Source organism: Ciconia boyciana, chromosome 13, assembly GCF_034638445.1.
Source record: "Ciconia boyciana chromosome 13, ASM3463844v1, whole genome shotgun sequence".
NCBI classification, from domain to species: Eukaryota; Metazoa; Chordata; class Aves; order Ciconiiformes; family Ciconiidae; genus Ciconia; species Ciconia boyciana.
Window position 1 is genome coordinate 4739557 of NC_132946.1, and position 27376 is coordinate 4766932.

Sequence of the window (27376 nt, forward strand, 5' to 3'; positions counted from 1 at the left end):
CTGGGTGGCAGATCCACCTTCCCACATGAAGTGTAACCCCGCACTGTCAGGCAGAGAAACACATTTAACCAGAAGGAGAATTTTTAACCGAGGGAGGCAGAGCATCGGCGACCACCTCATCTCAAATCACTCGGTGCAGCCACAATGCATCCCGTCCCGATTTCCACCACCAGCCTGTGTGCAGCCACAGGAGTCTCCAGCTCGACTTTGGAGCTTGTCTGATAAAACCCGTTCAGCCAAAGCCAGCAGCTCCCCGCACAGGCGAGAGGTGCCGCTGCCCGCGCAGCCCTGCCTGCCTCGCTCCTTGGGATTTTAATCGGGCAGCGTGCCCAGGCACGGGCGGGGAGAGCCGGGCATCGCCACGCCGCGCCGTGGCCGGTCACAGCCCACGGCCGGCAAGGTGCAGCCCTCCCACCCGCGCCCGCTCCGGCCGCGGCACGTCCCGCGGTGCTCGGCGCTGCGCGGCGGGCAGTGCCGGCGGGCGGCCGCTGGGGGGCGCCGCAGGGCCGCTCCGCCGGGCCGCTCCGCTCCGCTCCGCCGCGCTCCGCCCCGCCGGCGGGACGCGCCGCGCAGCCCCGGCGGCTCCGGGCGCTGCAGCCGCCGGGGGCCGCGCCGAGGCTGCCCCGCCGAGCCCCGCACGGTGAGTATCGGGGGCGGGGGGCGCGCAGCGCGGGGGCTGGCGAAGACAGACCCTAGCCGAGGTCCCCCCCTTTTTTTTGGGTTGCGTGTGTGTGTGGGGGGACAGATCCCCCCTGTAGCATCGCCGGGACACCCCGCACCCGGGAGCCTCTCGCCGGGATGGGGCCAGAAGGTGTGTGTCCCCCCCGGCCTGCTCGGACGGGAACGTTTTGTTTCTCGTCCCCTTGGAAAGTGGAGGCAGGAGGAAAGCGGCGGCGAGGGTTGAGGGTTGTCCGGTTGCCGTTGGAGACCCAGCCTGCCCGGCTGCCTGCCGAACAGCAGCGGGCAGGCAGGCAGGGCTGTGCTGGAGAGACGCAGCACCTTGGGTCCTTGTCCCGTTGCCAGACACCTGGGGATCCTTGAGCCACTGCACACCCCTTGGGATCCTTGACCCATTGCTCGCCCCTTGGGATCCTTCTCCTGATTCCACACCCTTGGGAACCCTCTCCCCATTGCACACCCCTTGGGATCCTTATCCCGTCGCACACTCCTTGGGATCCCACTGCTATTCCACACATGCTATTTCACCTGCATTCAGCTGCTTGTGACTGCCGTGGCATCCCAGGCCTTGGCGGGGAGGTGCCGGGATGGTCTGTGTCCCCGTGAGGCTGGAGCAGTTTCATGCTGAGTTGTAACTTTAGCAGAGAAAACTCAGGGGAGTTTGCTACTTGCTTGGGAAGTGCTTATTTTCAGCGCTCTCCAGGATCAGTTCATTATCGCTGGAAAAAAAATTATTGCTAAGATCTTATAATTAGGCAGCCTACTGAGACTGCTGCTCGGAAGGCAGCAGAAAGCAAACGCTCTTTGTGAAATGTTTCTTGCGTGTTTGTGTGAATAGAGCTGCCCGGGCAGAGGGCTGGCATTTGTACTTGCGCATTACCGGAGAGCTGATGCACGTTGGCGGCTCAAAAGACCCTGCAAAATAATGAAAAAAAAAAAAAGCAAAAAAAGAAAACCTGCTAAAAGGACTCCTGTTGTTCTTGCAGAATTGGGTCCCAAATCATTATAATCTGTTTGTGGAGCTATAGCCGCCTTTAGGACAAACTGTTAGGTCATCTTTGCAGGACCGGGACTGCCTTTATATTGTTTGAACAGTCCCTGGGCCGTGGGGTCCAGGGTGCTACCGCAGGGTGCCTGCTGCTAAGAATAACATGGTAAGGAGTTTACCCACTCTGAGCCGGCTAAAGACGGCACTGGGGCTGGTATCGACATTATCAGCCTCTGATCTGTCCCTTCATTAGATAGGTGAAACTCATGCAAGAAAAGGCCGGGCTCTGAAGCAGAGACTTGATCCAGAATGGAGGGGAGTGAGGGCTCTGGGCCAGAACGGAGGGGTTTGGGCTCTGCCCCGGCAGCCTCGGCTGTAGGGATGGGATCTGCAGAGGGGCAGAATTTGGAGCCGAGGAGTGCACGTCAAAGCCGCCGTGTCCAGGGTGTTCTCATTTCCTTTGCTCTCTGAGTTATAATTTGTTCCACATTGCAGCGCCGGGGCGGCCTCTCCTTCCGCTCACAGCATCCAGGCTGTGGTCATTGCCATTAGACCGAGGCTGCGACTCGAGTGGTTTCCGTCCAAAAAAAAGAAAAGAAAGAAATTAAAAAATGGAAACTTTTCAAATAGAGAGCTGGGGATATAGCTTTTCTGGTTGCCATTCTGGGATGGTTATAGCTGAAATCTCATCCGCGCAGAGCTGTATCTGTACTGGGACGTGTCCCTGGGAAATTCCAGAAGATTAAAAAGTGTTTTAATAGTGTTGCTGCTCTTCCCAAAAGGGATTAAGATGACCTGGTAGCTACAGGTTGATTGGCTTGATAGCATCCCCCTGGGGAGAAGAGGGAGAAACCTGGATCGGGCTTTAATTGATTAAAGACTTCAGTACCAGGAATAAATTCCTGCCATCCAACGTGGCTATATGGAAAATAACTCCTGGCAAGCAGAAATCATTTCAGTCTCTGACACGAGAGGTAACTCTCTGGCTGTAATGCACTTTTGTGAAGCATTTGAGTTATGCGAGGTGGTTTTCTTGTAAAAATCTGCACTTTCCAGTATTTAAAAAAGTCAGTCCAGTCCAGTATTTAGAGCTGACATTATACAGTGTCAAGAAAGCCGGTATTAAATAAACCTGATCCATTTCAAAGGCAGTTATCTGAGGAGATTATCACTGCTGGGCACTGCTAGCTGGTAGCATGCCCTCGGCGTTTCAGTGCTTTTATCTATAATCCAGAAGGAGATAGAAATGATTTCTGGAAAAACCTGGGGCTGACCCAGAGCAGCACAGTGTTTATAGTTGGTACAAATCTGGACCGTCAACTGGGCAAGCGAAAGGCATCCTAACTGGAGCAGACTGGAAAATGGAAATCTTTTTGCACCCAAAAATAATAACTGGAGTTGTACGTGTTTTCCTGTCCCTAATCTGGATGATAAATTGACCATGCACTGTTTTCAGCAGGAGATGCTCGCAGATGCTGGGAGAGGCAGCACGGGGGCTCACCGGCTCCCTCCTCCAGTGGGAGCTGCCTGGGGGATGGCTGTGTGTCCATCCCAATTTCTGTGCTGGAGAATTGAAAATTTTCAGGGTAATGGGAAATTTTGCTCTGGAAAAAATAGCAATTATTTACATTTTTGGTAAGGGCATTATCCGAACCGAATTTGGGCTTATGACAGCCAAACCCAGTCTCTCCATCTCGGCGGAGAAGATGTGGGAACCGAGGGGAAGGGACCAAGAGGCTGCAGAAAATGTCTTACAGCAAGAGATGAGACCACCATCAGGTTAGTCTACTCATAAATCAAAAGCATCTAAATACTCTCGCAGAGGAGAAAATACATGATAGCCAAAAGCTCGTTAATTGAGCAGAGAAAAGCAAGACAAGAATCAATGTCTGACAGCTGAAGCCAGACACATTGGAAATAAGGCATAAATATTTAACTGGCAGGAGCAATTAATCATCGGAAGGAACGCTGAGTGGCAGAGGTGGGTTCAGCGTCTCTTTGCTTTTCACATCATGACCCGTCGCCTTGTGGAAAGTTTCTCCCATCGCCGTCCCCATCATCCCAGTGGTGGACTAGCAAGAGGGGCTGGATCGAACCCACACCGAGGCCCTGATTAGGTGATTTAATTAGATGGCGGTTTTGTCTTTAATCATGGCAGAGCCACAGGAAAGAATATTCCTTGTGCCCTGCCGGCTCTTTCTGAGAAACATCCATGAAATCACTGCAGGCACTTTGCAGGTGCTTCTTTTTTCTTTCTTTTTTGGTGATCGCGTTCTCACAGATCTGTGCCGGGTGGGCGAGGGGACAATGCTTGGTGGCTGTCCTCAATGTCCAGCAAAATAGACGGAAATTCACGAAAAATTGATCTCGGTGAGCATCCCAGCGTGCTGTGGCTGCTGAGGGAAGGAGCTGGTCCAGGACTCATTATTCACCCATGGGCGAGAGGGTCCCCAGTGAGATCTGTGCTTGGGAGGAGATAAAGGTTACGAGGTTGTTGCTGATCCTATCTCCTCCCCTTCGCCTTTCCTTTCCGACAGTGTTTCTTTTCCTGTAGCTGTTCTCTCCCTGTCTCTTTGCGATGGGGTGGATGCTGTTGGTGAGCATCGCCATGGCTGGGTTTGCTCCATCTCCTCCCCCAGGCTGCCGTGTTCCTGCTGCGATGGAGCCTGAGCTTGGGGCTGGGCTGGTCTTCCATGTCTACGGGCTGTGGCTGGATGAACATGAGCAAACATGCCCGTCACCGGCCCCGCGTCCCCCGTGGGTCCCCAGGAGTCAGCAGCCCTCAACTGCAGCGAGTGACTGGGCTGTTTAGTTAGACACAGGGGGGAATATAGTGAGGTGCTGAGCCGTAGGGCTTATATGCAACTCAGTGGCCTGCAAGGAAATGCGATGCATGTTGACAGTGGAGTTGCAGCATCTCTGAGCCCTCCAAAGCCACCTCACTGTGAGCAGCCAATGTCTGTGAGCAGCCCAGGACCGCTCCTCCTCTTCCTCTTGCAGAGGCTCGACGGACGCCTGCCTGGGACGATGCGTGATGGGGGGGAAGGCCCGTTTTGAGGAAGAGGATGAATGGAAGGAGAAGAAGCCCGTGAGAAGGATGGCAAGGTAAGGGGAGGCTTTGCCTGGGTGCTGGGTGGGGGCAGCGGGAAGGACCTGCTCACCCGTGGTGGGAGCAGGAATCTCGGAGCCCGCAGGGAAGTCCCTGTTGGTTGCGGAGCTGGTTGTGGTGATGGAAGGACATGTGGTGGCCATGTGAATACCAAAAGCATTTGTCATAGCTCTGCAGAATAAATACCGACAGTGCTGGCTGGGGAAAATAGCAGGTTTTGGTGTGGCCAGGCACAGTGTGCGAGGAGGTGGAAGATACCCGATAGAGATCCCGCCGGGAGGCAGTCACAGGCTTTTGGCTAATTCCTGTATAGTCGTTAGCAGAGAAGATGTCACTGAATGCTGAAGAAAGGGACTCTTCAGAAAGTCTGGGTCATGCCTCCATAGCTGCAGGCACGTGCCTCCAGTGGCACAGGTGGGGAACCGGGCTACCTGCAGCGAGGAGGGGGCTTGCCCAGGCTGGGGAGGTCCAGGGCACTCATCCCACCGACCTGTGGGAAGATGTGCCCGAACAGTTAACGCCCTTGCCGGCTTGTCCCCAGCCAGCTGGGTCCAGCTGGAGCATCCCCGCTCTCGCAGCAGGACCCGACGGCATTGCACGTACCGCGGTTTTCCCTTTAGCCTCCTCCAAGATGCCTGTGACCGGCATGCCTGAGCGTACAGATGCAGGAAGAGCCCATCTCGTTATCATCTTATCACATCCATTTGAGTCCTCGAGGGGATTAAGACCGTGCATTATGCTGTCTTCGGGATAAGGCTGCGATTTCTCAGGTGGCCTGGGCTGGTGCCTGGTAAAATCGCACCAGTGTTGCTCCAGATATTGAGTAACAGGGTGACCAGGCTAGAAGCTTCTCTCAATCCAGGCTTCGTATTTTTTCCCTGTGAAATGCCTTTTCCCCTGCACTCTGTAGAAGCTGCATTTGATGGAAAGAGCAGGAAAATAGCTGAGCTATAAATAACATTTTCAAAACCAGGCAGGGACCTGTGAGAAGCGAGGATGGTGTCTCTGTGATGTGGGCTTGGAGGAACGATTTTACCAGCAGCAGATGTTAAAAAGTTTCCCTTTGTGCTGGAGGTTGTTCAGGGTGGAGGAAATTAAATCCGTGAACTGAAAACAGTGATTTGATGACAAAGTTTTGTGTTTTGCATCCTTGATGGCAAGGTCTCGTAGGGACACTGGGGTAGTTTGTCTTCTGCCCGATGTTAATGAGGGCTGGCGGGGCCGTGCTAACAGCCTGGGGAAGCTGTTCTTGAACCCGACTGTCTGCCAGTGCCCTGACCTGCTCCCCAGGTTGGGTTTGCCCCAGCACTCCCGGGAGATGTCACACAGCAGACACGGAGGGATGTCCCCAGCCAGAGCAGCAGCTCCAGGCTCAGCTGGAGGAGGAGCAGTGGCATGGGGGGAGCTGTAGCTTTAACCCCATCCCTGCCTCAGTTTCCCCAGTTGCAAGGTGGGAGCAGGAACAGCCTTCCCCAAACCCAGCAAGTTGCGGTGAAGCTGTTGGGGCCAATGCTCGGCTGGTGAGGTACAAAACACAAGATGCTAATCTCTGCTTTCCAGGCTGATTGCTAAGCCCAGTTTCAGTGAGCCAGGCAGCAGCGATGAGCCAGGGCTGGGGCGGCTGCCGGCTCTCCTCCCTGCCCTGCAGCACCTGACGGCCACTGTGTCCTTGCTTTCCGAGCCATTGGGTTGGGAAGAAGGAGAAACCCCAGCATTTTCACAGTTCTGGTGGGACTGGGGAGAAAACAGTGACTTGGGGTGCAGCAGGATCACACAGCTCCCAGGCACATCCTGCAGCCTTAGCGCTTGCTGGTGCCTCAGTTTCCCCATCTGCAGCGTTCAATGGGCCTCTAGTCCTGGGCTGGGGAGATGTACACCCTGCAGAAATCCTCCATGCACAGCAGGGAGGTTGTTTCTGGGTTAGAAGGTGACCTCTTCCATTAGCAGCAGGGATGCTTTTTCTTCCTGAGTTAGATGGTAGTTTGGAGGCTTTCCAGGGCCAACATCATTCTGCCTGATAGCGTGGGGTTTGCTCCGGCGGCAAGATCCTGCCTGGGCGAGACAGAGCTGCAGATGCGGAAAGCTGCCGGCACCCCGCATCTCCCTGGCCATGCATGGCTGGATCATGCCAACTGCTGCATCAAAGCCCTCCAAGAGCTGCAGATGGGACATTTTGGGGGTCCCCCGTGTACGCACCAAGTCCCTGCCCATTCCTGTTCCCTGCACGCAGGCTGCACATTATAAATCTGGAGGTGAGGGAAATCCCCGTCCTGTCTGAATCAGAAATGCTCAAATTCTCTTTCTGGTCCTTCCCCGCGAGCAGTTCGTGGGGTAGCCAGTGGCGTTATCGGCGCTGTGCAAGTGCCCGGTGTTTGTGCATCCAGGATGCAATTTCAAAGCCAGCCCCAGATGTCCGCAGTGGCATCGGGCAGGACCGCTATCTGCCTAAAGCCAGAAGAGCATCGTGATTTCCAGCCTGTTCCTGGGGACCGAGGTGCACCGGGAGCTATCGCACGGCCTTGGCCACCTCTCCTCCAGTCGCTGCCCGTCCGGGGCTGCCCCGAGCAGCCCTGCCCTGGCTAATGTGACAAGGGTAGCGTTGTCAGCGATGCCACTGCATGCTTTAACGTCCTCCGCAAACTAGCAACAGCTAAGAGATTTGCCAGAGTCAGGACATTTTTAGAAAGGCTAATTAAAGCCCATTTTCACCCTGTGCCTCTCAGTGAGCAAAAGCATTTAGCGATGACCTCAGAGTGATTGAATTTGCACTTGAGCTTTCTGTTTCACCTCTAAAAAATGGGATTGCTCCGTAAACTCGTTAGTGAAAGTAACTCCTGACACCTTGGCTCCTGACCAGGATGGGCCCCGCCAGCTCCCGCTGGGCTCTGCTCTCCTCCCACTGCATTTCGCTTAATACACGATGGAGAAGTTTGGAATCACTCCAGGCTCTGTTTTCAGGGACAAATCCATCCTGGGGTAACTGTGCTGATGCCAAGGAGCCTGGCTGAGCTTGGTCGCTGGTGCTTTGGGTTGCACAAGGGAAATGGCCCTCCCTCGCTGCTTTCCCTTTCCACCTTGGAGGTGACAGTGGCTCCTCCGTGGCCACCAGCCGGTTCCTGCTTGCTCTTCCCTGCTGCACATCTGGCCTCCAGACCGCTGATCTTTCCCTTTTTCCTCTTCCCTGCCCAGCTGCGCCCCATGACAACCTCATGCGCGATGTTTTATGGGTCCTCCTCCACCATGGCTCCACCATCCAAGAACCGGCTGAAGCGCCAGAGCCGGATTTTCTCCCAAGTCTTGTACCGGACGCTGAGCTACAAGGACCGGAGCTCAGCCTCTGCTTCCCCGGCAGCCGGTGAAGATGACCCAGCCGAGCTCTCCACCCAGCTGTCGGCCCCCGGCGTCCTGAAGATCTTTGGGGGCAACATCTGCGCAGGCACCAACTACAAGAGCGTGCTGGCGACGGGCAGCTCGGGTGCACGGGAGCTGGTGAAGGAAGCCCTGGAGCGCTACGGGCTGAGCCAGCTCAGCGCCGGGCAGTATGCCCTGTGCGACGTCATCGGGAGGTTCGAGGGCCCCGAGAAGCGGTGGCAGACGGAGGGGCTGAGGGTCCTGGGTGACCACGAGAAGCCGCTGCTCATCCAGGACCTCTGGAAGCCCAGGGAGGGCTTCTCGCGGCGGCTGGAGCTGCGCAAGAGAGCGGAGGTGGAGGAGCTGGCAGCCAGGGACGTGGACACCACCACCGCAGGTCAGAGCCGGGCGTGGGGCAGGGAGAGGGTCTGGGGAGCTGCAAACTCCCCCCCGCCTCCACCCCCCAAGCTGCCTGCGGGATATGCACCCCACACCAGTAGCTTTTGCCCATGTTTAGGGCATGGGAGGGCGGTGCAAGTGCTGGGTGGGAGGAGAGCTGTGTTTCAGCTGCAAAGCTCTTGGGTAGAGTTGGTACTTGGCACTCTCCTGCATAAATTCAGTACCTGTGACCTCAGATATTTACCCCAGCCAGTCTAGGGGTCCATACGAAATCCCCACGTGCAGCTGGGCAGCAGCAGGCAAGACCATGGGTGTTGCTCACTCTTCCCATCACCGTGTACCAGTATCATGGCATCCCACACCTTGGCGCAGCTTCGTGCCTGGCACGTGGCCCTGTCCCACTCCCCTGCACCCCCTGCCCCATCTCCCTATGGGCGTCCCCCAGGCCAGACACCCAGGGCAAATATGCAGGAGCAATTAAGCAAAATGAAAAGCTAACGAAGAGGGAGCAATGTAGGGCAGGAGAGCCCTCTGCGGAGGTGCCTGATCGAGTCCAGGGCTGGCAGGAGGAGATAGTTCATCATTAGGAACCAGCAGGTTAATAAGTGACCCCAGCGCAGAGTAATGAAGTTTCCCTCCTTCCACCCTCAGCTAAAAGCCCTGTGAGGACAAGGACCGAAAGGTTTAAAATCAGGTTTTTAATTGCATGATGCCCTTAATAGGCCTGACCTGCTGATGGAGGGGTCTGGATCAGGCTCGGGAGGTGTCAGCCAGGGGGTTTTGCTGGGATGGGCACTGAGTGGTTCCTTACACCTGAAGGAAAGAGTTGTGATTGTCAAAAATAACCTAACGACGGTGCAGGATTACCCTGGGAACTCAGCAAAGGAGAGCCAAGGTCCCCCCACCAGCAGTGGAACAAATGGCCCGACCTGTCCCATGCTGGTGGGAACAGGGCTCCTTCTCCATCCGCTTTAACGAGGGCTAGAAGGAGCCCAGGCACACGGCGTGAAGGAAACCAGCCGTGGGCATTTCAGGGGAGAGCAGAGGCTGCTGGAGCCCCATCAGCTGCCATTTGCAATTGCGATTTTGCCTGGGTGCCCCAAAATCTGAGTGTGGAGTTTGCAGCTTTGGGGCATCAGGCGCAGGGAGCTAGGGATGGACTCACCTCCTGCCTTGAAATGGGAAGGATGGAGGAGCAGTGGAAAATAGCTCCCAGCCCTCTTATTAACGCTGTGCAGGGTGGTCTGTTGGCACCCGATGGTGAGACAGAGCTCCCTCCGTCCGCCCATCTGTCCAGTCCTTGTGTCTGCTCAGGGAGGGGACGCTACAGAATTGGTCCCAGTTCGTTGCACGTGTGATGCAAATGGAGAGAAAGGGGCTGCTGCTGCCAGCACCCGCTGCGGGGCTCGGGTCAGGGAGGGAGCTGCGAACGTGGATGCTCTGCTCCTCTCTTTGGCTTGCTTCAGCTGGGATCAGAGAGCCGTTAAGTGCTTTGGGAGAGCGGAGACTCTAAAAACAGCTTCTTTTGAACAGAGGAAAGGGCAAGAGCCAAGCGCAATGGTTATAGCACACGGCGGGGAGGGCCACGTGGCAGCTCCCTGCCTGAGCCCAAGGTCACATCAACTCTCTCAGCCTTAAATTCTCCCTCTCGGATGCAGGAAGCAGTGTTCCCACCCGTGACCTGGATCCTGGGTGGGCTGGCAGCCGTGGGGAGGGTAAGGCTCCCATGCAGGCCAGGGAAGAGGCGGGCTCCAGGCCGCCCGCTGCTGGAGCGCGCAGCGCCGAGCTGGCCTGGGCTCGGCACCTTTTGGTGATTTCTGATGGGAAGGCAGTTCCCGACTGGATTGCGTGCCCTGGATCTGGAAATAAGCCCGTTATGCTTTCGATGTAGATATCACTTCATTTGTTTCAGCACTCCTGGGTGGGGTGGTGGAAATTCTCCATTTTTTAGCCTTTGGGCATTTTCCATAGCTGACCAAGCTCTTCCAAGACAGAAAACCTACACCCACATTTGTTCAGGCTGTCTGCTCTGCAGACTACACAGCCCTCATTTGTCTTAGCCGTTAAAATCTCCCTCCTGCAGCCCTTTCTTTCAGTGGCGCCAGGGGCCGTGTTGCCAGTCTCACCCCGTGCTGGTGGCACTGCCCAAAGGGATGCTGCAGGGCTGGGACCACGCTTTCCCACCCCATCCGCAAGCTGCTGGAGATGGATGGGAGTGATGCAGCATGGCTGGGGGAGGCATCTGCTTCCCCCTCATCCAGCACTCCAAAAAGACACAAAACTCCTGGTGTGATGGGGACTGACTGTGAGTGCCCTCCACCAGGGTCACCCTTGTCACCAGCCTCGAGCTGGCAGAGGTCCCCTTGCCAAGCATCAGCTGCCTGCCCAGGGTGGTAGGGCGCTGGTGTGGAAAATGCAGCATCTGTGCAAAAATAAAGGGACTTTGGGCTTGTGGCTTCCCTGGGGGAAAAAAAAAAAAGGCAGCACAGGGATGCTGCAAAGCAGGGCCCCCAGGGAAATACCCGCAGGGCCCTTCCCCACGCAGGGCATCTCTGGAGCGGCAGGGCTGGGACCACTGGTGTCACGCAAGCGGGTACGTTGCTGCCCGCCCTGTTGCTGAGCTGGTGGCTGGGGGAAAGGCTCCACACCCATCCATGACCTGTTAGCAAATAGCTTAAGAGTTTTATCTGCTCGGTTACCGTTATCCTAATTAGTTTATTAGCTGCTTCCCACTGGAGAGGATAGCACTCACTCCTCATGCCACTAATTAGCAGCACAGGTAGAGCATCTCCACAGTAAACGAGGCTGATGCCCTCTCTTACTGCTACCCCTGGCCCTGCTCCTTTTGGGGAGCGACGAGGCAGTGGTTAGGGAGCATCCGGGGAAAACACCTGCAAACTGGAGGGTACTGGGAGGGAGACGCAGCACTTGGCGTCTTTATGGCGTTCATCTTCCAAACCAGCCCCATTTTGCACTGTGTCCAAAGCTTGCCAGGGCTTTCCTGTGAGGCTGGAGGCTGAATCGCATGCACACCTTGAGAAACTTAGGAGTTAAGGCTATTATATTAAAAGATGCTCTGCCAGGTACCTCTGAGGATCTGGCTTTGATATACCTTAGCATGACTGCATCCAGACAGGACTCCCTGCAGGGTCTGCATAGCAATTACATTAGGAAGGACTAGCCCGGCGTTAGCCCCTCCTGGGTGAATTCAAAGCATTTATTCTTTCCTGGGGCCCGTGGAGTTATTTATTGCTTGATTTATTTCTCAGCCTAGGAGAAGGGAACTTTTCCTAGGCTGAGAAAGAGGCAGATCCCAGCCGCGGTCCCAGGCACCACAACTGGCAGGTTTCCCCCCAGGATGCAGAATGGGTTTAAAGGCAGCAGCTTGGTGGGGGCTGGCCAGGGGATTCGGGGTGCCCCTGCTGGGGGTGTCCCTGCTCAGTGTGCCCAGCTCTCCCCAAGGGATGGGGTACGATCCTGCCCTGTTCCCATCCACATTGCCGTGTAGTTTCAGCAGCTGCCAGCTCTGCCCTGGCCGTGCTGTGTCAGGGATGCTCATGCAGTGTTTTGGGTGGGATAACCTGCACACGCTCGGGAGGAGAAAACAGTACCAGAGGACTGGAAAAAAAAAAAAAAAAATTTATGGAGGGACTTTGTTATGCTCAGGAAAAGAGCTGTGTTTATCTTTCCAGCGCAGCTCCGGGGTTAGCGGCGAGCCTGTGACGGGGGCTCTACTGGCAGTAAAAAAGCAGCTTTTTCCTACACAAAATAAATACAGAAGCTTCCTTTCCCCTAGATAAGGGACCGGTGATGGTGTGTCTCTCCGGGCGGTGGGACCCCAGTCCTGGCAGCCCCTGCTCCCTCCCAGTGCAATGAGCTCCAGCAATAGCTGCTCCCCAGGATCTGGCCCCTCTCCTCCTCCGCCCCCACGTGCCGGGCTGGGACTGCATTGCCCCAGCTGCCCTTCATCCCTTTGGCCCGTTTCCATGCTGTGGGTTGGGGACGGGGCTCCTGGGGGGGAGCCAAGGCCTCCTGCAGACACATTTGGGGTGGCCTTTGGCATCCCCAGCGGTATGGCTTGGGCTGTGCTCCTGCCCGGCCAGGCTTGTTGCAACCCCCGGATTTCACATCTGCGTGGCGCAGGCGTCCCATGCCGTGCCGCTGGCCGTGATGGGAACGTGAGCAGGGCCGATTGCCTTTTTAAGAAGGACGCGGGGCACTGGACCGCTTGGGGCGGCTTGACCGTGCCTTGCCCTAATCCCAAGGCATGTAAACAGCAGGGGCTATTTTCTCCCCCTCCCACCCCCCCTCCCAATCCCCATCTCTTTCATTTTCCCAGCAAAGGAGCGCTCGATTTAAAACAAACAAACATTCCTCGCCAAATAAGGCAGATGACATTTTTTTGGGGTCTGAGCTTGTGAGTGTCCCTTTAAGTAGTCCTGGGCACCAGGCTCTCCTTTCTGCCGTCCCCAAATCCCGCTGGCTGTCCCCAAATCCTGCTGGCCGAAGCCTGCTCGCTGGTCGGACGAGCCGTGAGCGGGACTCTGGCTCCGTGCTGCACTGATGCCACTGCAGTGCTGCTCCTGGAAGCAAATCCTTTAGGTTTTTTTCCCCCCCTCTCTTCGTCCTCCCCGAATGCCAGCGACCTGCTCCCAGGAGGCTGCCGACCCGAGGTACGAGCATCGCCCATCGGACCCACGACTTATTTCTCCTGCAGAGCTCAAGCCACGCTTGCAGCACGGAGGGGCCTGCAGGGACCCCCGCCCTGGGGCTGGGGACACCACGCGAGGGGCTGCTTTTGCAGCTCGGCCAGGCCTATTCATTCGCTCTGGCTCGCATTCGTCTTGCGGACGGCTCTGCCCGAATTGATGCTTGGGAGAAGTTAATTACAGCTTGCTCCTGCAGCAGGCAGGCAGGCAGGCGGGCAGGCAGGCGGGCAGGCAGGCAGGCTCCACCGCAGCTCGCAGCTCCCGTGCCTGGCTGATGCTCGGGGGGACTGGGGGGGCTCCCCGCAGCTCCCGCTTGCTCCTGGCCACCAAGTGCTGAAGGCCCGAAAGCAGCATCCAGGCTCTTTTTTTTGCAAAGATTGAGCTGAAATTCTTTTTAGCACAGATTTCCTCTCCCCCGCCCAGCCCTGGCAGCGTGGCCAGGGTACATGGGGGATGCTGCGGATGCTGAGCCCGGCCCAGCTGCCCCCCGGTCAGTAGGGTTTGGGGATGGGGGAGGACTGGGGCACCCCCTTTTCGACAATGGCATTAGGGCACAAAACTCCCCGCGTTGGTGCCCTGGCGTCACCCTTCAGGGACAGCAGGGGACCGGGAGACATCAGCCCAGGGAGGGTGCGTGGTCCCGGGCGGGGTGGGGGGGGGGGTTCAGCTGCTCCGTCCCCGCTCCCGCGCTGCAGCATCCCTCCAGACGGGGCGGGGGGCTGCGGATGCGGGGGTCCCGGGGAGGCGGCGGGGGCTGAACGCTGCTCTCCCCCCATCCCCGCAGGCATCAACGCCCAAGCGCGGAAGCTGCAGCGGCACCGGGCGCGGGGGGCCCGGCGGCCGCCGGCGGGGGCTGAGCGGCGCGGCCCCCCCCCGCTCCTGCGGCGCAGCCTCAGCGAGACCAGCCTGGGCAACCCGGCTCGGCGGGCCGGGGCCGGGGCCGGGGCCGGGGCCGGGGCCGGGGAGCGGCTCCAGCGGCACTGCTCCACCCTGCCCGGGAGCCCGGCGGCGGCGCGGAGCGGCGGCAGCATGCGGTACTCCCTCTACCAGTCCCCGCACCTCCTGCTCCTGCAGGGCTACAGCCAGCAGCATGTAAGCACCGCGCCGCCTCCCCGCTCACCCCCCCTCCCCCGCACCCCCCGGCACCCCCCCGCTTTCCTCCCACCGCCCCCAAGCCCCGAGGAAGGGGGGCTGCTTGCATGGCCGGAGCTGCTGGGGTGGGGGGGGCTGGGGGGGGGTTGGCGCGGAAGAGCATCCTTTAGAAAACGACCCGTGCCAGCTTGGGACTTCGCAGCCTTGTCCCCGTGCCCGTCCCCAAGCACGGGGGGGCGCTGGGTCCCCCCAGGCTGGGACCCGCCACCCGCGGTCAAAGACCCAGAGGGGCGCGGGGCAAGCCCCCGGAGCAGCATCCCTGCCCTGGCAGGAGGGAGGCCCGGTTTTGCGGGTGATGGCTGAGCTGCCCCGGCCCCTGTCTGGCTGCTTCCTGAGTGGCAAACGTAATGAGAGGCAGCGAGGAGACAGCGCGTCTGGGAGCCCCTGCTCCCAGCGCTGGAGGCACTTGGAGAACTGGAAAGGACTGGGACGGCTCTTGTAGTTAATGGCTACTTTGTCCCCGTGGAGGATCTGGCTGTTCCAAGCTTTCTGGCAGGGTGACACCGCAGCCCGCACCCATCTGCAGCCGTCCCGTTAGTACAGCTGGGGAAACTGAGGCACGGGGTGGGGCCGTGAGCCGCCTCAGGGCGTGCGGGCAGGCTGGAGGAGAAGGCAGGGCAGGGAGCGGCTGCTCTGCCCGGGGTCCCCCCATCCTCCCCCGCGCAGGGGGATGCAGGCATCACTGCGGTCTGGGGGGAGAAGGTGGGAAGGAAAAGCAGCTGCGGGAAGGGGGGAGTGAGAGGTGGAGGGGGGGGGCTCCTTCTGCCCAAAGCAGCCCCATTTACTGCATGCCCAAAGTTATTGTGCCCATTTATTAGCGTGCCCAAAGCAGGGATCGCTGCTGTCCTGCTCGGCAGTGAGGAAAATGGGGAGAAACGTGGCTCTGCCGTGCAAAGGTGCAGCAGGCGGGTGGGTGGCCGGGGGACAGCGGGAAGCTGCAGCACCCACCCCACTGCAGGGAGGAGGGTCCCTTCTCCCCCCCTCCCTGGTTCATGCTGCATCTCCCCACTTGGCAGGACAGCTTGGTTTACCTGCTGAACCGCGAGCAGCACACGGTGGGCCAGAGGACACAGGCAAGCAAGCCCAGCATCAGCCTGTCGGCCCCCGACATCTTGCCCCTGCACTGCACCATCAGGAAGCTCCGACCTTCCCGGCATCACTGGGAGGAGAAGCTGGTGCTGGAGCCCATCACCGGGGCCGGCATCTCCGTCAACTTTGCTGAGGTGGCCCGGACAGTCGTGCTGCGGCACGGGGACCTCCTCTCCCTCGGTCTCTACTACCTGCTCCTCTACAAGGACCCCATGAAGGCGCAGCCGCTGCCAGCGCAGACCCTGCTGAGGCTGCGAGCCCTACACCCTGCCGTCCCCGAGGGTCCCCCTCTCTGTGGGGCGTGCGGCAGCCTGCTGAAGGAGAGGGACACTGCCACCAAAAAGTGGGGCCCGTCGCCCGTCGGTGGCCCCAAGGCACCCCGCAGAAAGCTGCTGCTGGAGTTCGAGCCGGCAGCTGAGGACGTGCTTCTGCGGCGCATCATGACCCTGATCGAGCCAGGGGGGGACGACCACAAGCTGACACCCGCCTTCTTGCTCTGCCTCTGCATCCAGCACTCAGCTACCAGCTTCAAGCCGGGCGACTTTGGGCAGCTGCTGCTCAAAGCGGCCAAAATGATCCAGAGGACGGTGTGGGTCAGTTGGTGGTGGGACAGGGGTGTTGGTGGGGTGGGGGTGTTGCTGGACCCCCCCACCCCGGGGGCTTCCCCCAGCCTGGCGCCTGGCAGCAGCGAGCGCTGGTTGGGGTGATGCTCATGCTGCCTTGTCCCTCTGGTTTTCATTTTGCTTTCCCCTTCTCTCCCTGCCCAGGAGCGGACGCGGGAGCTGGCTGAGAAGCAGTCCCAGCAGTAAGTGCAACCCGCCGCCCCTCCTCATTTTGCCCTGAAACGGGGAGAATTCAAGCCTTCCACAAACAAGGGGAGCCCATGGCTGGCTATAACCACCCTCCCAGCACTGATGCACGCTGTGTTTTCCTGCTCAATCCCATGCATTTGCCCCTCTGGTCCTTTCACCACGGTGCCTGCGAGGACCCTGCTTGGGAATGTGTGGGGCTGGAAAAGCAGGCGAGCTCAGGGTGGGAAATAGGACCTGCAGCAGTTCTGGGGTCTTCTCCAATCCAAGACCAGGCCAAGGTTTGCACATGTGGCTTCAGCATCCCTGAGGGACGTAGCAGGGATGGCCCTGGCACGGGGTCTCATCCCGTTCATGCTGAAGACCCCCCTGCGGATTGGGGACGAGGCTGGCATTGCATGTGTGTGTCCAGGGATGGTGGCACATGGTGTCCTGAGGTGGGAAGCGCCACTTTGGGGCTGTCACAGTGGTGTGGCGGGCTGGCTCCCAGCAGGGCGCGAGGACGGCTTCCCAGCCATTTCCAAAATCCAGGCTCCAAAGCAGCATCTGGAGAAACTGTTGGTGCTTGCTGTGAGCTCTCCTTTAGGACAAGCTCCAAGGATGCTTCCCAGGCCTTTCCTATAGCAGGAAAAAGCGGTTCAGCAGTTGAGAAACTTCCCAGATGCTTTTTATTTATTTTGTTTTATTTTTGAACAGCCCAGCGCGGGCAGGCTGGGTTTAACCGTCCAGAGCTGGCAGGAACAGCACATACTTCTCAGGGAGAGCTGCTCTTCAGCCACGAGTATTTACTGTAGTTCAGCTGTATTAGGGGGAGTCCCCTGCCCAAAAATGGCACCCCACAAAGGTCAGGTGGCCTCTGGCCAGCCCAGTCCCTGCAGGGTCCCCTTTGCTGTCCCACAGAGCAAGAACCACCAGATTTTTGCTTGCAAAGTGTCTTCCTAAGGGGGTGCTGGGCTTGAGGGTGGGGGAGTGCAAATGCTCTCCTGGCATTGCCCTAGGCTGGCTGTTTTTGCCCCAAAAGCTTGAGTGGGGATGCTGAGGAGCAGCAGCTGTAACACCCACTGTGTCTCCCCAGCCAGGACCCTGCTGCCCTGACCTGCTTCACCATCACAGACCTTCTCCCGGACCTGCAGCACATCCTCTTCTGGATGGCCAATGCCATCGAGGTCCTCTACTTCGTTCAGCAGAAATCGCCCACCTACATCCAGAGCATGGAGGAAGAGCTGGACATCAGAGGTAGGGCTGGACGCAGCGCTCTGCTTGCTTCTCTGGCCGGAGCGACTTTGCTCTGCTAATCCCCAGTCACAAGTGGTGGTCAGTGTCCCCAGGATGCTCCTTTAACTCCCCGTAATCCTCATCAGCGGGGACGTCTCCGTGGCACAGGCTGGGGTAATCTGTGCAGGAGGAGCAGCCTTGTGTCGTGCCGTGGTGCTGCTCGGCTTCGGGGCCAGGTTGTGTTGTGTTCGCAGCTGAGTCTCCCCTTTCCATCCACCGCAGCAGCTTGCGGTTAATGCCTCGGGGGTGGCTTTCTGCCCCCCCCGCTGCTGTGAGGGCACCTGGGTTTGCAGGCAGCCCTGCAGAATTGCTCACTGGTGAGCCCATGTTAACACCAGCAAAAAAAAAAAGAAAGAAAAAAAAGGAAAAAAGGATTAAATCCGCCTCAGAAACCTTCTGGTCTCTGCAGCAAGCTAAAACGTTCATAGGCCAGGCAGGCAGTTGGAAGGAGGGGTGCAGCAGTGGGCTGTGCTGCCAGCGGCGATGTGAGCCATGGGAGATGGCTTGCCCCATCTCCTCTGGGGCAAGAGGAGCCTCTTTGCCCCTGTTGAGGGATGCCATGGTGGCGATACCAGCCCGGGAGCACTAATAACCCCCACCCTGGGAATTTGGGGAGTGGTGAATTCAGCCTGCCTTGCTGCTGCAGGTTTGCTCCCCCATCTTCCTCTCTGCCCCGTAGGCTCCAAGGAGTCTCTCTTCTCCTCGACCATCACAGCCAGCGAGGAGGCGATGACGGTGCTGGAGGAGGTGATCATGTACACCTTCCAGCAGTGCGTCTACTACATCTCCAAGGTACGTGCTCCCTGGGGAGGGTGGCAGCGTCCCGCACGGCCAGCACGAGCATCCCCAGCAGCACTCTCGGGCTGCACAGGAGGTTTTTTTAAGCTTTTACTCTTTGGCAGTTGCATCACACCGAGGTGTTTTCCTTTGAGCTGAAATGCCCCGATTTTTGGTCGCAGCCCAGGAAAAGTATTGAATTACTGCGGTGTGTTTCCCTGCCTGCAGTGCAGCGGCTCGGGGGAGGCATTTGGGGAGAGCTGCTCGGCTCCGGCCGGCACGGCATAATGGCGTGATTCAGGGCGCGATGGAAAGGGGCCCCTGGACTGTCGCCGTTGGACCACGAGAGCCGGGCGGCATCGGGAGCGGGAACAGAGCGGGCAGTGTGAGGCAGGAGAAAGGCTGCTGTGTGCGGGACGGCCCTGCCTGTCCGCTGGCGTCGGCACGCAGGGATGCAGGGGTTGCTCCTGCGCTGCTCTGCTGGAGCAGCACCCTCCTCCCCAGCACCTTCGCCTTGGCAGCGGTGGGTGCTAGGTGCTGCTCTCCCATTTAAGCAATAGGCAAAGGTCATCCCCATCGATCCTGGTTTTTCTTTCACCCTCGTGCCCAGCTGATCGGCCACTGCCCTGGTTCAGATCAGTTTTCAGATCCCTTTAGCTGAGCTGTCCCATGCCATCACCTCCAACTGCTAAAAGTGCGAGAGACGTGGGGTTTTTTTGTTGTTGGTTTTTTTTTTTTTTTTTTTTACACACTTGTGCAATACCGGAGCATGTCAAGGCCGGGGGGGGGGGGGTAAGCGTGATCAGCCCCTTGCTGGAACAGCACCAGCGGGGTTTGCTTGGCTTGCAGAGGTGAGGGGGTCAGAAGGGTTTGGCTCATGCAAAAAAAAAAAAAAAAGAAACCAAATCAGTCCTGCTGCGAACTTGCTGCTCTCCCTGCAGTGTCTGTACGTGTCGCTCCCTGCCCTGCTGGAGTGCAACCCCTTCCAGAACGATGGCCGGGAGAGCTGGCGGGCGTCCCCACTGCTACCCGAGGAGCTCCGCAGGGTTGTGCTCATCTACCAGGCAGTGCTGGACCTGCTCCGCCAGTACGAAGTGCACCCAGAGATCACCTCCCAGATGTTTGCCTACCTCTTCTTCTTCTCCAACACCCTGCTCTTCAACCAGCTCCTGGATAAGGGTCAGTCCTCCTCGAACACCCAGCCTGTACTGGGTAACCTGTAGGGGACCAGCCCTTTGGGAGACCCTCCAGTCCATCCCAGTGCCACCTTGGGTGGTACAGGAGGGAGGGGGCTTCAGGGGGCTGGAGATGGGCAGGTCTCAGCATCCTTATGGGGAGGCCAAGCACAGATCCAGCTGCTGCCTCCAGGGTCCCCATTCCCAGGAGGGGTTTAACCCCACAAATGCCCCATCCTCACCCCCTGCAAGAGCGCTGCCCTTGTGAGCCTGGGCAGAGGAGGCTGGGAGCAGTTTGGAGGCGCAGCTCATTAATAAACTACTGCAGCCTGCTTTGTAACTGAGGTGCTCGTTAGCCCTCATTAACACAGCAGCCCCACTGCCTGCTGTTAGTGCTAGGCGAGGTCCTGCCACCACCAGGAGTTACAGCTATAGGATGCTGGGGACCTTAACCTGGATTTATTTTGCTGTCCTGGGGCAGCTCTACCCCTGGGGCAGGGTCTGGGCTCCAGCCAAAGGATGGGGGGACCGGGGGCCTGTTCCCCAACATGCGCTGATGGATGCTCTACCTCCACAGGGTCCTCTCTCAGCTGCTTCCACTGGTCGCAGGGGGTGAAGCTGCGGGCCAGCATGCGGCTGCTCCTGGAGTGGCTGCGTGGTGCTGGCTTTGAGCAGCTTGCCCAGCAGTTCTTTGCCAAACTCACCAGTGTGGCCAACCTGTTGGCCATGCCTGGCTCCCAGCTGGTCCAGGTGAGGGGTGCCTGGCCGGGGGCTCACGGCATCGGGATGGGCACAGACGGGAGCGACCTCGCTCGGCATCTGGGGGGTCCCTAACGGTGATATGTCCCTTCTGCAACCTGTCACCAGCTGCCCCTTCCAGGGGTGGTGGGTCTGTGGGTGGGCAGTACCAAGGAGGGGATGCTCAGGCTCACTCCATCTTGCCTGGCTTCTCCCTCCCATCCCCCTCACGGGCCCCTGCTCCTTGGAGAAAGCCACTGCCACTCGCCCCGTGCTCTGTCTCCTCGCTCAGATGACCTGGCTGTCCCTGCGAGCCGAGTTCCCGGCGCTGAGCCCTGCGCAGCTCCACCGGGTGCTGAGCCAGTGCCAGGCGGTGATGGATGTGGGCTGCATCGCAGCGTGGCAGCCCAGCGAGGAGGAGAGCCCGGCCTCCTTCCAGCCCGGTGAGCCCCTGGCTTCGTGCTCAGCGCTGCTCTGGTCACCATGCTCTGGTCACCCGCAGGCTCCCTCCAAGGTTTTTATGTACAAACCAAACAGGGAATTCCCTTCCCCTCCCTGGGGCTCCTGTAGTAACTGCAACGATCAGGAGTAACCATGGCCCCGTGATTCGGATATTGCAAAGGATGCAAAGCACACTCAGAAGGGCTTGGGGCTCTTTCTGCATTCCCAAGTGAGGGATGCTGCTGCTTCGCAGCTCACCGTGTCCCCGGTCCCAGCTGGGAGACCGCATGTGGCCGAGAGGCAGGAGTGGGGTGCAGCCCAGACCAGTGCTAGCCTCCCTCCCTCCGCCTTTCAGATGAGATGCTGGAGTCCTTCGACAACCACCCACCCATTATCCTGCCCAGTGGGGGCTTCAAAGTGGACCTGGAGGTGGAGACGCTGGACGACAACATCTACCGGCACCTCCTTTACATCCGCCACTTCCTCTGGAGCCTGCAGAGCAAAAGCCCCTACACCAGCGAGGGGCCAGGCTCAGCACCCCCAAAGGTAACCTGTACCCCATGGAGGCGTTGCTTCTCTCCTGGGTGGGCAGGAGGGTCTTGGGTCCCTCTGGAGACCCTTCCGAGCACAGAGCCAAGGGCTTGCTGCCCTCGCCTGCAGCCCAGAGCTGCGGTGATGCCCTCATGTAGAGCTGCTGGAAGGATTAGTGCTGCTAATCCGCCCGCCTGGGGGGTGCGGGAAGGTGAGCTGGAAGGACAGGCTTGTCCCAGCAATCTCGTTAGCGGGGAGGAGGGAGGAAGGGGGAATGTCTGCAGGCAGCGCTCCCCTTCTCCCTGCATGTGCCCCTGTCCTCCCTGCCCTGCACCCTGCCTGTCCCCACGTAGCCAGGCAAGCTTGCACAAAAGCACTAATTAGCTAATGCCTATAAAGCACAGGGAGGGCGAGACGTGCTGTGGGTGCTAAGCTCAACTGCCATTTGGTTCCAGCCCCCTGGGGAGGATGTCCCTCCAGCAGGTCCCCTTCTCCTCTCCCACCCTGTCCCCATCGACTGCAGCACCCACAGGCACCGCTACCTCCTGGGGCCACATCACCCAGCTCTGGGGCCACAGGAGGAGCCGTGCTCCCCCAGTGTCCCCCTTGAATGAGATGCCCCAGCAGGGACATGACCAGGAGTCCCCTCCTGGCTGGCTGTGAGCATCCCCAGCACCGCCCTGGCCACAAAACTGGGGTGTGGGAGCTGTGCTGGGAAGCCAGGACAAGTCCTGGCAGTGTCTGAATTGCCAAGGCTTTGGCTGGCAAAGCAGACAGGGTGGTGGGGTGCAGGTACGGTGTGAAAAGCACACACAGGGGGTCCCACAGAGCATTTTTCTCCGTCTTAAGAAAGAGGCATGCACGACGCCAGATGTCCTGGAGGTGAGCGAGAGCCCGGCTGCTGCCCTGGGGAGCACCGTCACCCAGGAGGACTACTGCTCCCTGGGGGGCTGCGCCGAGCCGGAGGGGAGCCCCCCGCTCTGCCTGGCCACCAACGGCTGCCCCTGTGAGCACCCCGCCGGCGAGCCACAGCTCCAGGAGAAGCTCAAGCAGCTGCAGCTGGGCAGAGGTCCGGCCCCCAAGGCCGGCACAGCGCCCACAGACCCCTCCTGCCTGCTCACGCCACCCACCACCCCCCTGAACTTCGACTCTGGGAGCCCGGAGTCCCCGCAGGGCCCTGGCAAGGGGCTGCAGGACCCCCGGAGGACTGGGATGAACGGCACCAAAGGCAGCACCCCCGAAGGTACCGAAAGCTGGCGCTGCCCTGCTTTGGGGGTGCAGGATTGGGGCACGAGGGTGTTTGCTGCCGTTCTCCTGCGCAGCCCTCCCCGTACACGCGGTTCCTGCGGGGACTTGTCAGTGCTTGGACAAGGCAGGTGAGAGCAAATGAAGCATCTCATCCAGCTCCTGCCCCGGCAGAAAGCCAGCCCTGGGGCTACCCGAGGTTGGCTTTGATGGGGTTTTTGGGGGGCAGCTTTCTGTGGGAGGTTGTGAGGCTGGGTTTGGGTGATGCCAGAGCAGTAAGCCGGTCTCTCTGCTGCCAGGGTGCTCGCCGACCCCCTGTGACTACCCCACGCCAGAGTCTTCCAGCCGCAGCTCTGCCACTGATGACTTCTGCTATGTCTTCGTGGTAGAGCTGGAGAGAGGACCCATCGGGCTGGGGATGGGGCTGATCGACGGCTTGGTGAGTTCTCACCGATCGCGAGACAGGGCCCTCCAACTAGCTGAAGTGGGACATGTGGGATATGTTTTATACCCCAAGAAAAGCCAGCAAAGACGCTAACGGCTTCCCACGAGAGCTAGGCTGCTTCTCCTGGGGAAGATGAGGCACAGAGCGATCTCTCGGGAGGAGCAGATCTCTGCTCCTGGGTCTCTGTGCTGTGTGTGCAAAGTCCATCACAACTGTCCTGCAGCTGGAGTGAGCAAACAGCCTCAGCGCTCTTGTGGAAGGAAAATGACTCAGCCGAGGTCTTTCCTCCGCCCTTCAGCGGGTGGCAAGGGAAGCAGAGGAGAGCTCATGGGGTGTCAGAACAGCTCCGCCAGCGATGGCACTCGTTGCATAAGGCGGCGTTGCAATCTGGCTTAGTGCGGCGGATCATCTTACTAAGTGGCCTTTCACGGCTGTGCATTAGTCAGTAGGAAACAGGGCATCGCCGAGCCCCTGGGACAGCCATGAGCTAAGAGTTCCATCCCAAGACGGCTGCAGGTTAACGGTGCTTTACTCTTAATTAAATTGAACAAGAAAAGATTGCCCCCACCTCTCCTTTCTGTGTATAAATTGATATAAAACTGAAGGTTTGTGTTTCCTTCCTGGTACTGTTAGTGACATCGTCCCCAGTGCCCAGCCGTCACATTCCCCAGCACCTCCAGGGTCCTGCCTGGCATCAGGACCCTGGTGCCAGGGTCCTGTGAGCTGTCACCCTGCCTGGGGAGCTCAGCCCTTTGGGATCACAAACCTTCTGTGTTCCCCCGCCCTGGCTGGTTGCTCACCACCTTTCCCTGCCAACAGCACACTCCTCTCTGCTCCGCGGGGATCTACATCCGCACCCTGATCGAGGACAGCCCCGCGGCCGCTGACGGCAGGCTCTCCATCGGGGACCGCATCCTGGCTGTCAATGGCACCAGTCTCATTGGGGCAGACTACCAAAGGTGAGTCGCACCTTGCCGGAGGGCCCGGTCTGGTATTGGCACTGTGGGAGTTAATGCTCAAGTCCTGGTTTTCAGCTGTTTTGCAGCAAAGAGCTGCACAGGGTCTCCAACTGCCTGGTGCTACAGTCCCAGCCAGCAATGCAGAGGATGCTGCGGTAGGGGCAAGCCGCAGAGCGAGGAGAGACTTGTGCAGGACACTGGAAAGGGGGGAAGGCAGCTGGGTGGAGGGGTTTGGAAGAGGGGTCAGGGAGCAAAAGCTGGCGAGCACATTTGGGAAATAAATGAGAGCCCCAGAGGTGGGTCTCAGCAATGCAGAGCTGCTCCAGCCCATCCCACCCCAGGCTTCCTCTCAAAGTGGGACGGAACAGCTCGCACCCTGCCTGGCGCTCTGAGGCAGAGCCCAGGTGCCTACGGGGCAGAGCGGCTCAGCGCTGCTTTGCCCTCGTCCTGGCAGCACTTGCGTGGAGGCCAGGCTCCCCGTAAAGCTATAGGCAGAAGAGAAACAGACCCTGCTTGTAACACTGAGCAGGCACAAAAAAGAAGAGAGTGGGGGGTGCTCTGCAAAGGAGCAGGTGTTTTTTAAATGTCCATGACCTGGCAGGCTCCTGGGGGGCTGCGGGGAACCAGAATTCACCTCTCGCTGTTGCTGCTCTCTACAGTGCGGTGGACCTCATCCGCTCCGGAGGGAAGAAGCTGCGGTTTCTGGTTGCCAAGTCGGACATGGAAATAGCCAAAAAAATCAGTTCCAGCTCCTCTTCCTCCTAGTTCTTGTGGTACGAGCGTCCTTCTGCAGCAGCTCTGGTTAAGGCTGCCCTCGGGGAGCCTGGAGTGCAAGAGGGAGGACCAGGACTCCACAACTGCCCTCGATTTGCTTTTCGACACCTTGCCCCTGCGCTGCAGCAGATGAAAGGACATGCAAGGGTGGTGCACGCTTCTCCCACTGCACTGGCTGGGAGCATCATTCCTGATCAATTGCTCAGCCTCATCTTATACCCTGTGTCGTCCTTCTCAGGAGCTTTCCTGTTCCTTCGTCCCCTCTGGCAGAGGACAGGAAGGGGATGCTCTCCCCACGGGGACTGTAGGCAGGCTCCTCCGCTCCTCTAGGCTGACAGCTCTGCGTGATCCCTCACGCTGGCAGGCAGAAGGCTTGAAACACCTTTGGGATTTAAAGATTAGCATGTGGGGCAGGCCTGGGCTTTGCTGTAGCAGTGGCCACGGCAGTGGTGCTGGCACATCAGGCTGGAAAAGGGTGCCCAGCTCTGGGGGTGGTAAAGGCAACACAAGCACCCAGGAGCGGGATTCCGAGCAGGATGCATTGCTAGGAGTTAAGTTCCCCAGTGCCATACCCTAAGTCAGGTGCCTTTCTGCTGCTGGGCTACAATCACACTGCCCCCAGCCCTGCTTCAGGATGGGAAGCAGCTACAGCAAAGGGCTGGCACCACCAGCAGTTCCCTGTGAGTCCCTGGAGGGAGCCCCTTGAAGAAAAGTACTCTCTCACCCTTGCTCATGCAGCAGATTTATTGCCTGGCTCTGGCACCGTGGTCCTGGCAGAAGGCCCCCAGGACTGACTGCGTTCACAGCAGAGAACTTCCCCACGCAGGAGCTGCTGCCCTCCTCAGGGGGCTACGGCCAGGTTAGTGCTTCTGTGCCTGCCCCTGGTCCCTGGGAGCTGGAAGCGGTGGGTTTGTGCCACCAGGAACCTGAGCGAACCTGGCAGCTTGCGGTGCCAGACCCCACGTGTGGCTGACACTAGCCCAGGCAGACAAATGACATCTTGGCACCGTGTCCTAGTCCTCTCCGTCCAGCTTTGCCAGGGCATTGTAAGGCCACCCTGTTTCCTGCCCAGCTCAGAGCATCTCAGAAGTGCGTGCTGCTGACATGCCGACGTGATGACGGGCAGCAAAGGCTCCTTTTGGAAGGTCAGTCTTGAATGTCCCAGAAACAGCTTTGCTATCTGCTGCCAACAACGGTGTCAGCAGAGCTGAGGTGGCAGCTCCACCGTGCGGCTGGCCGGTCCCCTGCACACCCGGCCTCCTGCTTGCTAAGTCCTCTCTGTGCTTTTAGCAACATTAACGGGATAAACCCGACCTGATTTCCACATATAGACAGATACCAAGACCTAGTTTAGCCAAACCCTATTAAAACAGCCTGCAGCAAAGCCCTACATCACACCCTGCACTTAAACCAGCATGGTCTAGGCTCTGGCAGCAAATCAGATATTCACATGGCATCTCACAACAAGAGTTCTCCAAGGATTGTGATGCTAAAAAAGGGATGCTTAACAGGGTTGGCCTTAATTAAACCTCAGATACTTCACTGCTATAGTTTTGGTTTCTGTGCTTAATCTTGCACTTTGCAGAAGGAGAGAGATGTCAGAACAATCCACGCAGGGGAAACACTCCACTACTGGATTTCAATGCAGCCTGACCTGCCTTTTCTAGGGCAAGACACCTTCACCGAGACACTAGTGCCTTGCTTCTCTGCTAGGCCATGCTCACGCCAACTGGCCTGGGGTGCCACCTCAGCAGGGACTGGGAGCAATGCATCCCTCCTGCCACTGACTCAGCTGTACCAGGCAGGCGAGCAAAGGCTCAGGGCCCCACAGGGCTCCTGGTGATTCACTCAACTTTGAATCAAGTAGGTATGTTGGCCCACAGAGCTCAGCAGGTTTGTAGGGCAGGAAATAGGCTGCCTAGAGCCCCTGGGCAAACTGCATGCACTCCTTAATCCCCTCTGCCCGGGAGCCAGGGCTCAGGGGAGGCTTGGTTTGCACTAGACACTACTGGGGCTGCACCCTGGCAAGGTCCAGCAGTACCAACACAACCCTCTGCTCCCCACTGAGCCTGGCTCTCCAGGCACCCCTGGAGGTGGGAAACAGCCCCAGAGCTGTATGTTGCTCAGTGCAGTCAGGTATTGAAACAGTCTGTAAATAAATGCGGCTATTTACTAGTGTGCATGAGGGCTTGCTTCTCCTGGGAGGAGCAGTGGGACGTATTTACTTCCCCCATTTGTTAATACTGTACAGCTCGAATGTGTATAAACTTCTCATGCAGATACAGAACACAGCATGGTGTCTGTTTGACACGGGGCTGATGTATGTTAAGAAATGCTCTTGGTGTCAACAATAAACTGGATCAATAAATCTCTCTAAGCTCCCGTCTGGTAGCTGTCTCTTACATCTCGACATATTCACTCTGAGGGTAAGACAGAAGAGCAGTGAGGGCTCACAGCAGACTTCATGGAGTCACTTCTGCTTTCTCCATGTCACGCAGGCCTTTGCTTGGCTCATCTGCTGCAAGCAGAGAGGCAATAAAAGAAGCACATACATAGCCAGGGTGTAGCAAGGCCAAAGGGGAGGGAGAAACAAGCTAGAGGAGGGGAGGGAAGAAGTACATCTCCAAAGGGGCATGGTATGCTGGCAGGTTATTAACGCATGCAGTCACCCTCCTGCCACTTTCACACAAATCCACTGGAACTTTCAATCCGTACTCACCAGGGAGAGACAA

The 27376-nt window shown here is 58.4% G+C and overlaps 1 protein-coding gene across 1 annotated transcript; it reads left to right on the forward strand.

Annotated features, from left to right (window-relative positions):
* The first annotated feature begins 556 nt into the window (after positions 1 to 556).
* On the forward strand, positions 557 to 26997 carry RADIL (Rap associating with DIL domain). The gene is made up of 16 exons (XM_072878243.1): positions 557 to 640; positions 4667 to 4771; positions 7965 to 8523; positions 14019 to 14326; positions 15403 to 16068; positions 16243 to 16280; positions 17360 to 17520; positions 18239 to 18351; positions 19278 to 19515; positions 20089 to 20261; positions 20542 to 20692; positions 21046 to 21236; positions 22071 to 22464; positions 22766 to 22905; positions 23731 to 23870; positions 24530 to 26997. The coding sequence occupies exons 2-16, from the start codon at positions 4736 to 4738 to the stop codon at positions 24633 to 24635; spliced, it is 3414 nt and encodes a 1137-aa protein (XP_072734344.1). The 5' UTR covers positions 557 to 640; positions 4667 to 4735; the 3' UTR covers positions 24636 to 26997.
* Positions 26998 to 27376: the final 379 nt, after the last annotated feature.